The following is a 15315-nucleotide window of genomic DNA, read 5'->3' as shown; positions in this document are numbered from 1 at the left end:
ACAGAGGGATCGCTTATAAAGTACTGCTCTGACAAAAGTTTGGGGGCCAGAAGAAGTAAAAAAGACCATCTGGAACATTGCTTTTACGGTTTATTTTACTTTATTTGCAGTTTTTTTCCCATATATAAGACTTCTAATACCGGGGGTCATTCCCAGTTGATCGCTAGCTGCCGTTATCAGTGCAGCGTTCAGGCTAAAAATCGGCGTTTCTGCGCATGCGTATGCACCGCAATGCACACACGCGACGTACGGGTACAAAGTCCTTTGTGGTTTTGCACAGGTTCTAGCGAAGCTTTCAGTCGAACGGCCGAATGCAGGAAGATTGACATGAAGTTGGCGTTTCTGGGTGTCAACCGACCGTTTTCAGGGAGTGCTTAGAAAAACGCAGGCGTGTCGGGGAAAACGCAGGCGTGGCTGGGCGGACGCTGGGCGGTTGTGTGACGTCAAAAGCCGTCCCTTCGTCGTTAGAATCAACGCACACGAAGAGTAACTACATGGCTGGTCTTGTTTTGCACAAAATGATTTTGCAGGCGCTCTGCTGCACAGGCGTACGCACTTCTGCACAGCGAAAATACACTCCCCCGTGGGCAGCGACAATGCGTTTGCACTGCTGCTAAAAGTAGCTAGCGAGCGATGAACTCGGAATGACCCCCACTGTCCTTGTGTGCATAAGTATGCTAAACACCCATTGGTAAATATTGCAAACTTGCAGGTGCTATTCCCACTATTGAATACATATATATACTACTGTGTATATATGTATATATATATATATATATATAGAAGTTTTCAATGAAACAATCAGCGGCACTCAGAGACTGCAACAGCCAGGAATAAAGTGCAAGTGCTTTTAATCCATATAAACAAAAATGGGTGGTCCAACGTTTCAGGGCGCAGACGCCCCTTTGTCAAGGTGAACAAATGCAGGGTCTGCATTTGTTCACCTTGACAAAGGGGCGTCCGCGCCCCGAAACGTTGGACCACCCATTTTTGTTTATATGGATTAAAAGCATTTGCACTTGGACCACCCATTTTTGTTTATATGGATTAAAAGCACTTGCACTTTATTCCTGGCTGTTGCAGTCTCTGAGTGCCGCTGATTGTTTCATTGAAAACTTCTGCATGCATGTTCCAGATGGCACCGGAGCACTATTGAACTTATATGGAGAGTGCCGATCCGAATATATACTATATATATATATATATATATATATACAGCAAATAGAACCATGCAGCGGCACTCAGAGACTGGATCCCGGTAAATGATGTGAAAAAAAGGGACTTTAATCCATAACAACAGATAAGGTGACCAACGTTTCGGGGCGCTGGGGCCCCTTTGTCAAGGTACTTGACAAAGGGGCCCCAGCGCCCCGAAACGTTGGTCACCTTATCTGTTGTTATGGATTAAAGTCCCTTTTTTTCACATCATTTACCGGGATCCAGTCTCTGAGTACCGCTGCATGGTTCTATTTGCTGTATGTGTATTACTCCAGATGGCACCTGAGCAGTATTCATTTGGGGTGAGTGCCAGCTCTTTTCAAGATATATATATATATATATATATATATATATATACAGTATATATAGAACCAGGATTCCACAAAAGTGGAAGGGGCACTCACAATCTCATAATCATACAAAAAAAATCACATTTCATAAAATATCATAGTTTAATAGTTGGATCTTCTATTACACCAACTCGCCCTTTAATCAACGTTTCGACCCTAATCCTGGGTCTTTTTCAAGATAGGCAGATTCGGTGAAGGTTCAAAGAGTTCACAGACATAAATATTACAACATCAGTGGAGATCTAGAAAAGATATAGAACATGAAAAGACACACTCAGTGCCTCCCAGGCCCCGTTGTTGCAAAACAAACACTTAATTACAACTATAGGCACAGTCATCCATTACACCTTAAGCCCAGTGAGTATACACAACCATACTGTTGTGGCCACCCATAATGAGTCAATACATCGAACATTATGAAGAAACATACATTTACCCGAAATATGGAAGCTTTATACGCATGTATAAGCGATTTATTGATGATGTGTTCATATTATGGGCTGGTTCCGAACAGATGTTTGTTAGTATGGTCAAAGATCTAAATCGGTTGGCAAACCCTGTTAGATTTACATATACGGTGTCAACTGACGAGATCAGTTTTTTGGACATTAGGGTATTAGTCCGAGAGGGGAGATTAGTGACAACACTCTTTCGGTAGGCTACTGATCGGAACACTACACTGTTAGCCAGTAGCCATCATCCACCGTCATTAAAAGATAACTTGCCAGTATCTCAGTACCTCAGAGTTATGCATATAAATTCTGAGACAGGAGCGATGGATACACAGCTTGCAGAAATGACTGCCAGATTCATTGTTAGGGGCTATAAGCACAGGGTTCTTAAGGGTTGCTTAAGGAAGGCAACGAGGATATTTAAAGGAGAAGTTGGAGCAAAACAAGCAAATACTAACAGAATGATATTCCCCACTACATATAATGGTATGTCTGGTTGTGTCCGAAGATCTATTAATAGACATTGGCCAATTGTGACTTCAGATGCAGCATTGCCCTTTACCAATATGCCTAGACCAATGATGGCATATGGTAGGGGACCTAATTTAAAACAACTCCTGATGCGCCCTACTCTATACCCTGGTGATAACTCTGACACGACCCTTATTATGAAAAAGAAACCTGGTTGTTTCTCTTGCGGGAGTTGTGTGACCTGTAGGTCCATGGTGGTGGGTCCCAATATAATTCATCCTCAAACTGGGAAGAAAATACGGATCACATATCACCTACATTGTCGACGTGATCACGTTATTTATATATTAATTTGTCCCTGTGGTTTATATTATGTGGGGCTCACCACGAGGGCCTTTAGAGACCGAATGGCCAACCACCGCACCACCATACGTGCAGCTTTTGATGTCGGGTACTCTGATAAACCAGTGGCCTGACACTTTTTTGAGAACAGACATCAGGTCTCCAGCTTGAGATGTAAATTGATAGATTAGGTCCCACCTAAATTGGGTGGGGGAGACAGGGTGCTCGCGCTTAAACAGCGCGAGAGTTATTGGATTTACACCCTGGACACTGTCGCACCTAAAGGTATGAATGAATATAATCCACTGAATCTCTTTATTAAGAGATAGACCCTGTTAGAGCTCATTTTGGTGATTGTATTCCATTATCTCTCTGTCTAATTTTGATATTTATAGACCGGTTGGTGCATCGACTTATCAGTTTAGAAGGGTAAAAGTGGTTGTTATGATAGTGAATCACCAACCGAGTATTATGATCCTATTCGGAGACGCATGTCCTTATTGCATATGTCTCTGGTTTCGCCTTCTGGTCCATTTTTTAAACTTTTGATTATTGTATAATAAGGAACTGAATGAATGATCTTATATGTTCATATTCTATGCAACATTAAATGTATGACTCATGTGTCACCCCCTGCTGAAATGTACACGGATTGTGATATATTAATACTGTATGTATAGTTTGTTTATTATGATTTTGTGTTTTTGACAATGTATTTTCCGTGTAAGTTTCTGGGGGGGTGAGATCCCTTTCGGGGATCTGTGACCAGTGGATTATCTGTATGATTTTTTTTTTGCACAATGAATGGAATATTGATTATTATATGCATAATATTGATTTGAACTGTTAATCCTGTAGGTTTGGTCCAGAGGGCGGGACAGGCGGGAGGTATGCCCCACACTTAGTCCTCAGGTCCTATTGTTGCAATTTTTATGAATATCATAATATTTTATGAATAAAAAAACGCATTTTTTTCACAAACATTTATATATAAATAATAAATATGAAAAATTACAATAAAGCATAAGATTATGCATGGTTTATTAAGTATACATTCCCTTTTGGGAATGTAATGCTTATTTTATTGGTATAGTACCCTCTGAGCCCAGTTAGTATACTTGAGTGTTTCAGCACTGATTTATACTTCATTTTGTTGTGGTGATCCTGGTATTGGGGTTGTTTTGTTACTATGTAAGTGTAGATAATGGCCGGTAAAACACATGTGAGTAACCTTTGCCCCTGGCTTTAGCTTGTTGATTGTGTAGGAAGCGATGCGTCTCACTGTTTTTCGGTGGAACGCATGATTTACTTCCGGGAGGCGGTACGCATGACGCGTCCCGGATCACGTTGAGGGTGATATTTCCGGTCCGTGGAACGCAAAGTGCGTCTCGGACCGTGACACTGCTGGACCCGATGAAAGGGTTGGTTATATTGGAGGGATCTATATTGCGGTGGCTGGTGGCATTGTCAAAGAGGTGAGGAGTTGGCCCAGTTGATATTCGGTGGTTTAATGGGACTATTTGAGAGATCGAATGAACGGAAGTGACGTTGTCTCCGCTTCCGGGTGCTCGGGTTTAAAACTCCTGGTGCCGGGATAGTGTTTATGTAGCCATGTGCAGGAGGACAGTTTGACTTCAGCTGTGTGAGTATCCACTTCAGTGGTGGTGTTTATTATTTGTCGTTTTATCTCTGGTATTCAATGGCTAATATATAGTGTTTTATATTTCTAGTGTTCCTTATGACCTATTTGAGGACCCACTAAGTGGCCAGCTTGGATCTATGCAAATTTGGTCTGATTAGGCCATGTTAATATAGTGAGTGAGTGTCTATTATTAGCATTTCTTATGCTTATTGTGTATATACATTTAGTGATTGGCTAATTGTATTCCCTCCTTTGTTCTTAGAGAGCCTATAGTAGTAATTAGAGGAACAATAGGTTGACTGATGAAGAAGCACGGCTATCACAGTATGTGGTCTTTTGTGTCTATTTGATTTATTGCAATTTAGTGATGTCCTCTTTATACATAGCTGACCCTTTTGTTTATATATATATTGATTGCAGATGTCTGCGGACTGCCTACTTTTTGATTGGACAGGCGCTGTTTGGATTTCTCCTAGAGAGAGTTATGTTCATGTAAGCCTTCGATGTATTGACTCATTATGGGTGGCCACAACAGTATGGTTGTGTATACTCACTGGGCTTAAGGTGTAATGGATGACTGTGCCTATAGTTGTAATTAAGTGTTTGTTTTGCAACAACGGGGCCTGGGAGGCACTGAGTGTGTCTTTTCATGTTCTATATCTTTTCTAGATCTCCACTGATGTTGTAATATTTATGTCTGTGAACTCTTTGAACCTTCACCGAATCTGCCTATCTTGAAAAAGACCCAGGATTAGGGTCGAAACGTCGATTAAAGGGCGAGTTGGTGTAATAGAAGATCCAACTATTAAACTATGATATTTTATGAAATGTGATTTTTTTGTATGATTATGAGATTGTGAGTGCCCCTTCCACTTTTGTGGAATCCTGGTTCTGTATTTGTGGCTGACTTAGTCAGTTCCACTGGGAGCACCCAAGCATGTGTATATTTTATTTTTGATGTGAGTGCGGATCTCCAATGATATACAGTATATATATGTATATATATATCGAGGTGATATGGGCTAATTAGCTCGGTAGAAGGGTGTATTGGTCTAAGTGCTGAATCAGGATCCAAAGACAGCTTTTCTGGTGAATGAATGAAGTAATAAAGCTTTACTGGCAGCATTGAACACAAATGAGCAGAGAATAGCAAACGCTTAGCCCCCATTCAGGCCACTGACTCACTTCTTCGCCCCTGACTAACCTTGTGCAGCTAGTCTCTAAAGGTCTTTCCAGTCCTACCTTTCAGAGCAGAGCTGGCCCTAACCATAATGATGCCCTAGGCAAGATTTTGGCTGGTGCCCCCTAGCACCGCCGCTAGTTCTGCAGGAGATGCCTGGCATGAGTCAGCTGGCAGCTCTGCGAACGTCGAGCGCCTTTTGTTTATGAAAATGCATCTTATTTGCATTACTTTGTGGCTAGGATGCACAAGCAGCTTCTGCTGATTAAAATGATATGCAGCATGCCTATATTCTGTGTGCGACTGCGGCTGTATCTGCATACATTACAGTGATTTCCAGGAATACACTGTAACGTAGCATTTCGTATGCAGATACAGCTGCAGTCACACACAGAATATAGGCATGCCGCATATCATTTTTATCAGCAGAAGCTGCTGGTGCCCCTAAGCATACCAAATGCCCTAGGCATTTGCCTAGTTTGCCTATGCCTAAGGCCGGCTCTGTTTCAGAGGTATATCACAGATTCCAGCCTGGCTTGGGTACCACAGCTACTCACATATAAAGTCTCACAGTCTGGCCTGTTTCCTTGTGGGTAACTCACAGGCTTTGGGTAAGGCTCCTCCTGTCCTACTCACGCACAGGCTCACTGGCCTGGCTTCTGTCCGGTAACATGTAGCTCATCCCCACAGTTTGGTAACCCACACTGCCACATAGAGGTGTAGCTAGGTGCCATGGTGCCCGGAGCAAGGGTATGTTTTGGTGCCCCCCTCCCCTGTACTGAACTTGGGTCATGGACAACATGTGGTGGTGAGGTACTGCATCAGCTGGACTAGACAGAAAGAAGTGTTGCAGCATCTGGGCTAGACAGAGAGAGGTGCTGCAGCAGTGGAGGCAGAGAGTGGTGCTGCAGGACGGGTGTAGTACGGCTGACCGGCGGTCTCCTGACCGCCGGTCAGCTTACCGACGCCGGGATCCTGGCAGGATACCGACGCCGGGATCCCGGCGGGGAGGGGCGAGTGCAGCAAGCCCCTTGCGGGCTCGCTGCGCTCGCCACACTGCAGGCTCGGTGGCGACCGCAGCGTTCTATTCCCACTCTATGGCTGTCGTGGACACCCACGAGTGGAAATAGTCCCTGTTGTTCGGCATGCCGACCATCGGGACAGTGACCCGTCGGGCTGGTGGAGGAGGTCATGTGACTGTCGGTCAGCTGACCGGCGGTCACATGAATACAACCCTGCAGGACAGACGTAACTCTGCTGCACAGCTACAAGCACACAATGAGCCATATACAGAGGACAGACAGAGCTCCAGCATTCGCTGGCTTTCAGTATCTCCTGCTGTTGCCTCTGGCCTGCCCTGTTCCCTACCTAGTCTCAAAGTCCGAGTCAATGTACGCACCCTCTTTTATCCCTCTCCTGCTCTGCCTATACAGCGGTCTGCAGCACAGCGGGGGGAAGCGGCGGTGCGCCCTCTAACTTTGCCAGCACCTGGAGCAACCCTCGCAACCACCCTGCTGCCACATGCAGGTCTGGACTGACCTCCTGGCCCTCAATGGCTTCCTTGCATAATGAGCTCTAACCATCGCTCACAATCTTGCTGCAGTGAGGGAAACTAGCTGCACTCTTCCTCCTATACTTGTGCCTGTTTAGCTCAGTATATGGTGTGCCGCAGTGTATGGCTACTGACTGAGCTGCTCCTGGACGATGTGAGTGGCTACTGTAGTTCAGCACTGACGGAACCAGTGACATCAATTTCTCCTCATCTCACAACTGCAGCTGTCTCTTTATATGAAGGGGCGGCTCTGTGGAGTCTTACTGCTGCAGCTCCCTGCCAAGCTCTCACAGGAAGTCTCGGTCCCTTTCCTCAGATGAGTCCCAGTGTCGGCTCTCCGACTAGCACCAGCAAACGCCGCAATGTTCCTGACACGGTGCTATATCAGTGCATCTCCCCTTCTCTTGCCTTGCCTGCCCCCTCAGGAGTAGAGACTGCTACTGAGTGAATGTCACTCTCAACACACTGACTCGAATCTTGTAGATGGTCGAATGAATCGAGTCAGGAAAAGCTGAAGTGTCGAGACATGATACTCACTGCAGCAGCCTCTCCCCCCAGTTCACACACACACTCACATATAGCGCAGCCCACATGTCCTCCGGCCTCAGGATCCGCCCCCTTGTCTCTCCCCCGGGCAACGGCTCTCCTCTGCTGATGAGTCCACAGTGACCCCCGGGCTCAGGATCCACCCCCTTGTCTCTGCCCCGGGCAACGGCTCACCTCTCCTGATGAGTCCAGAGCGACCCCCCGGGCTCAGGATCCGCCCCCTTGTCTCTCCCCCGGGCAACGGCTCTCCTCTCCTGATGAGTCCTGAGTGACTCCTGGTCTCAGGATCCGCCCCCTTGTCTCTCCCCCGGGCAACGGCTCTCCTCTCCTGATGAGTCCTGAGTGACTCCTGGTCTCAGGATCCGCCCCCTTGTCTCTCCCCCGGGCAACGGCTCTCCTCTCCTGATGAGTCCTGAGTGACTCCTGGTCTCAGGATCCGCCCCCTTGTCTCTCCCCCGGGCAACGGCTCTCCTCTCCTGATGAGTCCTGAGTGACTCCTGGTCTCAGGATCCGCCCCCTTGTCTCTCCCCCGGGCAACGGCTCTCCTCTCCTGATGAATCCAGAGCGACCCCCCGGGCTCAGGATCCGCCCCCTTGTCTCTCCCCCGAACGACGGCTCTCCTCTCCTGATGAGTCCTGAGTGACTCCTGGTCTCAGGATCCGCCCCCTTGTCTCTCCCCTGAACGACGGCTCTCCTCTCCTGATGAGTCCTGAGTGACTCCTGGTCTCAGGATCCGCCCCCCTTGTCTCTCCCCTGAACGACGGCTCTCCTCTCCTGCTGAGTCCTGAGTGACTCCTGGTCTCAGGATTCGCCCCCTTGTCTCTCCCCCGAACGACGGCTCTCCTCTCCTGATGAGTCCTGAGTGACTCCTGGTCTCAGGATCCACCCCCTTGTCTCTCCCCCGAACGACGGCTCTCCTCTCCTGATGAGTCCTGAGTGACTCCTGGTCTCAGGATCCACCCTCTTGTCTCTCCCCCGAACGACGGCTCTCCTCTCCTGATGAGTCCTGAGTGACTCCTGGTCTCAGGATCCACCCTCTTATCTCTCCCCCGAACGACGGCTCTCCTCTCCTGATGAGTCCTGAGTGACTCCTGGTCTCAGGATCCGCCCCCTTGTCTCTCCCCCGAACGACGGCTCTCCTCTCCTGATGAGTCCTGAGTGACTCCTGGTCTCAGGATCCACCCTCTTGTCTCTCCCCCGAACGACGGCTCTCCTCTCCTGATGAGTCCCGAGTGACTTCTGGTCTCAGGATCCGCCCCCTTGTCTCTCCCCCGAACGACGGCTCTCCTCTCCTGATGAGTCCTGAGTGACTCCTGGTCTCAAGATCCGCCCCCTTGTCTCCCCCAGGCGACGGCTCTCCCATACCCTCCAACATTGTACACGTAAAAACCGGTACAAATAAGGAAAGGGGGCGTGGCCGCGGGTAAAGGGGGCGTGGTCACGCCCCCTTTCCTATACTTTCAATGGAGATGCAGTGAGTAAAAAATCGGTACAAAGCCCTTTTTGGCCTGTACAGACCTTAAAAAAACGGTACTGTACCGGCCAAAAAGGTACAGTTGGAGGGTGTGCTCTCCTCTCCTGATGAATCCTGAGTGACTCCTGGCATTAGGATCCGCCCCCTTGTCTCTGCTCCGAGTCCCTCTGCAGTGGGATGCATTGAAGATGAGCCGTGAGCCGAGACACTGTGTCGAGCCACTCCACTGAGCTGAATAACTTGACTTGACACACACCAGTGTCTCGGCTTGCCCATCTCTACTCAAGAGTTCTCCTGACAGGACGACTCACCCTGAGACTATATCACTCCGCCCCGCTCCTCAGAGACAGATCACACACACTTTGCTCTGTATTACTCAGCCCCTCACTCTGTCCTCTGTGTATACAGTGATAGCCCATACATTGCACATCATCCTTGCAGGGCTCAATCAACTTAGTGGGGTTTCACATTAGTACTGTACCTTAAATGAGAAATTCTAAATTATAATAGATACAAACAATGACAGTATGGCATATAATGGAGATAACGGTGTTCATACAATGTACAGTACCTACAACATAGCGAGCACAGTTTCATCTAACAAAACCCATATAAACATAATGAAATAACTTTTAACCTGAATACGTCATACAGACAATTTATATTTAATTTAAAAGATCAAATTATTATTATTTTTCTAAAAATAGTTACTTTCCATAGAAATGATTTAGGTCAAGAAGTCAAACCTCTGAGAGAGCTAAAGTGGAGGTTGCCCATAGCAACCAGCTCCTATCATTTATCTAGCACTGTCTATAAAGCTAATTAGTTGCTATGGTCAACTTCTCCACGTCATCTCTTTCACATTGTAGGAAATATTTATAAAATGACTGTAAGATAGTTGCTCATGTGATAATTTCTACATATTAGCAATAATTCCATTATCATTTTTTTAATTGCGTGAATACACTGGGCCTATACAGTGTTGAACGCAAGTCAGTTTTGGGAAAGTACTGCGCACGTTTTTGCAGTACTCATGCTCCGCAAAGGAGCTAACGCGTCTATCGGTGAGTCCGAGCCGCTGAAGGGGCATTGGGTGGGTGGTAGTGATGGTACCGTAGACAAAACTCAGTACGGGGCATGTCGAGGGACAGAATTACGGGGGGCTGCAGAGTTCTGCGTATGTGAAGACACGCCGGATAAGTCTGGGACCAGTGCGCAATGATAATGACGACATTCAGCTACGATAGTGATAGTGCTCAGTGTATGGATAGGAGTGGTGCGGGTGGGTGAATAGACACATTTATACCCAAGCACTTAATACACGTGTAACAGCTGCTGACTTGCATTCAACTCCGCATCTGATCCTTATAAAATGGATTTGAAGGAATCTTTTTTTCCCCCCAAAACCTATTTCTGTGTCTTTACAGCTGCTGTCTAACTGCACAATGGTGTTACTACTCACCGCTGCTCTCTTCTGGCTGGTGACCGCTACTACAGCCCGGACCTGTGAGTGTGAGTCTGCTTTTGCTGTCGGGGTTGGGATAAAAACAAGGGCACAAGACAACTGGGGCCACATAAGATAAAAATAAAACTCCACAACCTAAATCAATCTAAATATATATCTAAATATATATATATATACACAAACAGGGGAAATTAGCTTGGTAGAGGAGTACAGTGGTTCATTGTCTTGGTGCTCAATTGGGGCCCACACACAGATTTTCAGGTAAATAAATGCAGTGATAATGAAAGAGAAAATAACAAGCAGCCTAGCCCCTGTGTAGGTCGGTAGCTCACTCCTTCGCCCATCATTATACTGGCCAGTTATTAATCTGCTTCTTGTAGGTATATATCACAGGCTCCTGCATGGCTTCGCTTGGCTGCTACAGGTTCATAAATGCAGTGTCCGTTTTCTGCTTCTCCCTGCCTCCTGCATGTAAGAATGCGGCTTCCTAGCCCCCACTGGCCTCTGGACACACTGGGCTCTGACTGTCCAGTCCCGGCCTCGGCTGCTGGAACCCCAACTTGGCTCTGTCTCCACAGGCAGCTGCCTCGCCTGGCTGCCACAGTCCCTGCCATACTGTCTGCACTCTCCGGCAGCAGCCATTAGGCGTGGTCACACCTGCTTTTTGTCCTGTGTGGACACATCTCTCCAGCCCCACACAGAATCCGTGGCTCTGTAATGCCATTTACCTTTATACGACCACAATATCTATATAACCAAAAAACAAAAATCTATATAATCCAAATGGTCTTTTCTTTTAATGTACTCATTTTGGGCCATATTATTATCATTACTAGTAGGGACTTAACTTTGGGGGCAAATCAGTTACACTCCTCGCCCTGTTGAGTACAGGGGGCCTAATTCAAACCTGATCGGTGCTGTGCGTTTTCGCACAGCAGCCGATCAGGTCTGAACTATGCACGTGCTGGTGCCGCAGTGCGCCGGCGCATGCCAGACAGCCGTCTCAGCCCTGTGATCGCCTCTGCCTGATTCACAGGCAGAGGCGGTGGCTGGACGGGAGGGGGCAGGCTGGCGGCGTTTGTCCGCCGTTTAGGGGGCGCGGTCTGGACAATGCAGGCGTGCCCGGACCTTGCAGGGGGGAGGGCTGACATTCGGGGCGGACTAGCCCTGTGCTGGGCGTCCCCCCGCATGTCTGAGAATCTGATCGTAGCCATGCAAAATTTTGCACAGCTACTATCTGGTCTGAATTATGCCCAATTTAATTATGGAGCCCCCTGATTCCATCTTACACAGGCGGCATTTTAGTTTCCTGCAGCAACTTGGGAGGCAAGTACAAGGGTCCGGAAAGCTGTTACTGCTGCTAAACCATTATTTACACCTGATTAATTATTATTTCCAACACAATAATAAGGTAGTAAGACCAATTATGAACTGAACAGGAAGGAAGACATATTACTAAAGTGACCAATGAATGTCGTTGGCCAATGCCCGTCCACAACTACAGATCACCGATGTTTCTCTCTACTCACACTCTCTACAGATAGAAATGTTGCCATGCGGGGCCGTGCCACCCAGTCCTCTATATTCTACAACTTCGAGCTTGGTTACCTCTCCAACGCCATCAACGCCATAGACGGGAACCTGAACTCCAACTTCGGATTCGGATCATGTTCCAGCACCAACAACGACTATTCGGCCTGGTGGAAGGTGGACTTGCTGGAGCCCCATAAGATATCCCACATAATAATCACTAACAGGGGTGACTGCTGCGGAGACTGGCTGAACGGCGGCGAGATTCTGATCGGGAACTCCGTAGAAAACAACGGAAATGACAATCCAAGGTAAATCCTCTTTCGGAGTAGACATATCTGACCGGGAGGCAGTCAACTGACCGCCTGTCGGGATCCTGACACCAGCTGAAATACCGGTGGTCGGAGTGCTGACCGCCGGTTGGTTACTCCTCTTGGGTGGTGGTCCACGCCACCACCCGGAGTGGAATAGAAACCTGCGCGGTGAGTGCAGCGAGCCCGCGAGGGGACATGCTGCGCTCACTGCCGGGATCCGGGCTGCTGGTCTCTCGTACTGATCCCATCTGACCATGTGGGTCTTTTCCTAGACAGTTGTCGCATTTAAAAATCTACTATTGCCGCACATCAAAAGGTATCTCGTATTGCAGCATTTTCTATATATATTATTATTACCAGTTATTTATATTGGCCCTCATTCCGAGTTGTTCGCTCATTAGCTGCTTTTAACAGCTTTGCACACGCTAAGCCGCCGCCTACTGGGAGTGAATCTTAGCTTATCAAAATTGCGAACGAAAAATTAGCAGAATTGCGAATAGACACTTCTTAGCAGTTTCTGAGTAGCTCCACACTGGTGGTCATTCCGAGTTGTTCACTCGTTATTTTTCTTTCGCAACGGAGCGATTAGTCGCTAATGCGCAATGTCCGCAGTGCGACTGCGCCAAGTAAATTTGCTATGCAGTTAGGTATTTCAAACCAGGAACAACAAGCACTGAACTGATCGCAGATGCCGAGTAAGTCTGGAGCTACTCAGAAACTGCTAAGAGGTGTCTAATCGCAATTCTGCTAATCTTTCGTTCGCAATTTTGATAAGCTAAGATTCACTCCCAGTAGGCGGTGGCTTAGCGTGTGCAAAGGTGCTAAAAGCAGCTAATGAGCGAACAACTCAGAATGAGGGCCACTTACTCAGCATCTGCGATCAGTTCAGTGCTTGTCGTTCCTGGTTAGACGTCACAAACACACCCAGCGTTCGCCCAGACACTCCTCCGTTTCTCCAGCCACTCCCGCGTTTTTCCCAGAAACGGTAGCGTTTTTCGCACACACCCATAAAACGGCCAGTTTCCGCCCAGAAACACCCACTTCCTGTCAATCACATTACGATCACCAGAACGAAGAAAAAACCTCGTAATGCCGTGAGTAAAATACCTAACTGCATAGCAAATTTACTTGGCGCAGTCGCACTGCCGACATTGCGCATGCGCATTAGCGACTAATCGCTCCATTGCGGAAAAAAATAAAAATAAAGAATGGCCGCTGTAGTAGCGACACTGGCGCCACATTTTCTGTGCATGCGATTGCAGATGAAGGCAGTGACGCCCCAAAAACGGTTGCGACAAGCCTGTTTTTTTGCCAGTAATCTCTATTAACTTTCCAAAAAGGTCCTTTCCTGTCAATCACTGGATCATCACTGCGAGCGGCTTTCCTGAGGTACCTTGCTGCCTGCGCAGTGCAGAAGATAATCGCTCAGCTGCACGAACATCGGCATTCCGTACAAATCGGAATCAGCCCTATAATCCCTACCACGTACACACTAGGGTGCAGTTTTGTTGGCACTGCTAATGAACTCATGAACCGTATGAGTATTATATGGTGCAAATAGGACAATGTATTCGAGGCTGCCGAGAGCTGAATAGGGCCCAGCTACTGGGGGCGTGGCCAAATCTGGGAGGTGTGGCCACACCCCATCCAAAAAAAACCAATAAAAACCACTACTGTATGTGCACTGGCATCCCTGAATGTATTATATAATGGGGGACAAGAGAGTATATAGAGAATATTAAATACAGTAGATATTGTTACCGCACATACCCCGGGCACGTATTGATAATACTGTGTATTAGTAAATACATATCAAGTATATGCCATGGAGAAAATACATGTTATTAACAATCACGCAATGTCTTTGATTTGTTTGGTTTCCCCAGGTGCGCGCAGATTACCTCCACGTCCACCGGCACCACCCAAACCTTCCAGTGTAAAGGGATGGTCGGACAGTTTGTGAATATCATCTTACCGGCCAAACAGAAATATCTCCAGCTGTGTGAAGTGCAGGTCTTCGGGATTCCCACCGCCGACTTACCTGTGCCGGATTTAGAGAAATAATAAATACAAAATGATCTTAAAAGTAATGATAACAATGTACAAGAGTTGGTGATGAAGTCTGCAGTATTTATAGTAGCGTCTGACCATAGAAATATTTCTGCCCTTAGAGAGCCTAATAAATCCTAACGTCATGGTTTAACTGGACTTAGATTGTAAACTTGTGAGCAGGGCCCTCCGACCTCTATGACTGTCTGTTATTACCCAGTTTTGTTTCATCACTGTTGTTTCCAACAGCACAACGGAATATGCTGCGCTATATAAGAAACTGTTAATAAATAATAAAATAGAATATAATGTGCTGTAGCATTAAGGAGAAAACCAGAGACGGACATTACCCATGTTACTGCAGTGTTACAATTAGACTGATACTGCTGCAGTTTGGAGGAGCTTCAAAGTATGTTATTTACTGTATACCTCTTTCACCCCAAAACCCCGGGTCCAGCTCCAAACTGGGTGTCACAGCTGCTTGAAACCACGTTCACCCTGCAGGCTGGACCCGGGTTACTGCCAGGTCGTCCCTTTGCTGGTGCCTGGAGATGACATCATCTCTAAGCGCCGGTGATCTTCGGCTCTCTGCATACTTTTAGCGTGACCCGGGTCGGATAACCTGGGTCCCGCATTCACACTGAAGACTACCCGGTTCAGTCCCAGGTTCAACCGTGGTCATGACCAGGGATGATTTCACGGGGCACCGGACCCAGGCTGTCCCTTTCAC

At 47.2% G+C, this 15315-nt stretch overlaps 1 protein-coding gene across 1 annotated transcript; it reads left to right on the top strand.

Moving 5' to 3' along the window:
- Positions 1-10672: 10672 nt before the first annotated feature.
- Positions 10673-14635, top strand: LOC134911085 (fucolectin-like). The gene is made up of 3 exons (XM_063919467.1): positions 10673-10743; positions 12237-12533; positions 14423-14635. Exons 1-3 carry the CDS (start codon positions 10673-10675, stop codon positions 14598-14600), a joined length of 546 nt encoding a protein of 181 aa, XP_063775537.1. The 3' UTR covers positions 14601-14635.
- The last annotated feature ends 680 nt before the right edge of the window (positions 14636-15315 follow it).

Source organism: Pseudophryne corroboree, chromosome 4, assembly GCF_028390025.1.
Source record: "Pseudophryne corroboree isolate aPseCor3 chromosome 4, aPseCor3.hap2, whole genome shotgun sequence".
In the NCBI taxonomy this organism is placed as follows: Eukaryota; Metazoa; Chordata; class Amphibia; order Anura; family Myobatrachidae; genus Pseudophryne; species Pseudophryne corroboree.
Note: the sequence above shows the minus strand (reverse complement) of the source record. Positions and strands in the feature narration are given on the sequence as shown.

Bases quoted from the DNA above. Each gene is read 5' to 3' on its own strand.
- LOC134911085 (XM_063919467.1), top strand. From the start codon at position 10,673: ATGGTGTTACTACTCACCGCTGCTCTCTTCTGGCTGGTGACCGCTACT. The intron at 10,744-12,236 runs GTCTGCTTTTGC...CTCTACAGATAG, and splicing joins GCCCGGACCTGTGAGTGTGA to AAATGTTGCCATGCGGGGCC. The intron at 12,534-14,422 runs GTAAATCCTCTT...TGGTTTCCCCAG, and splicing joins AACGGAAATGACAATCCAAG to GTGCGCGCAGATTACCTCCA.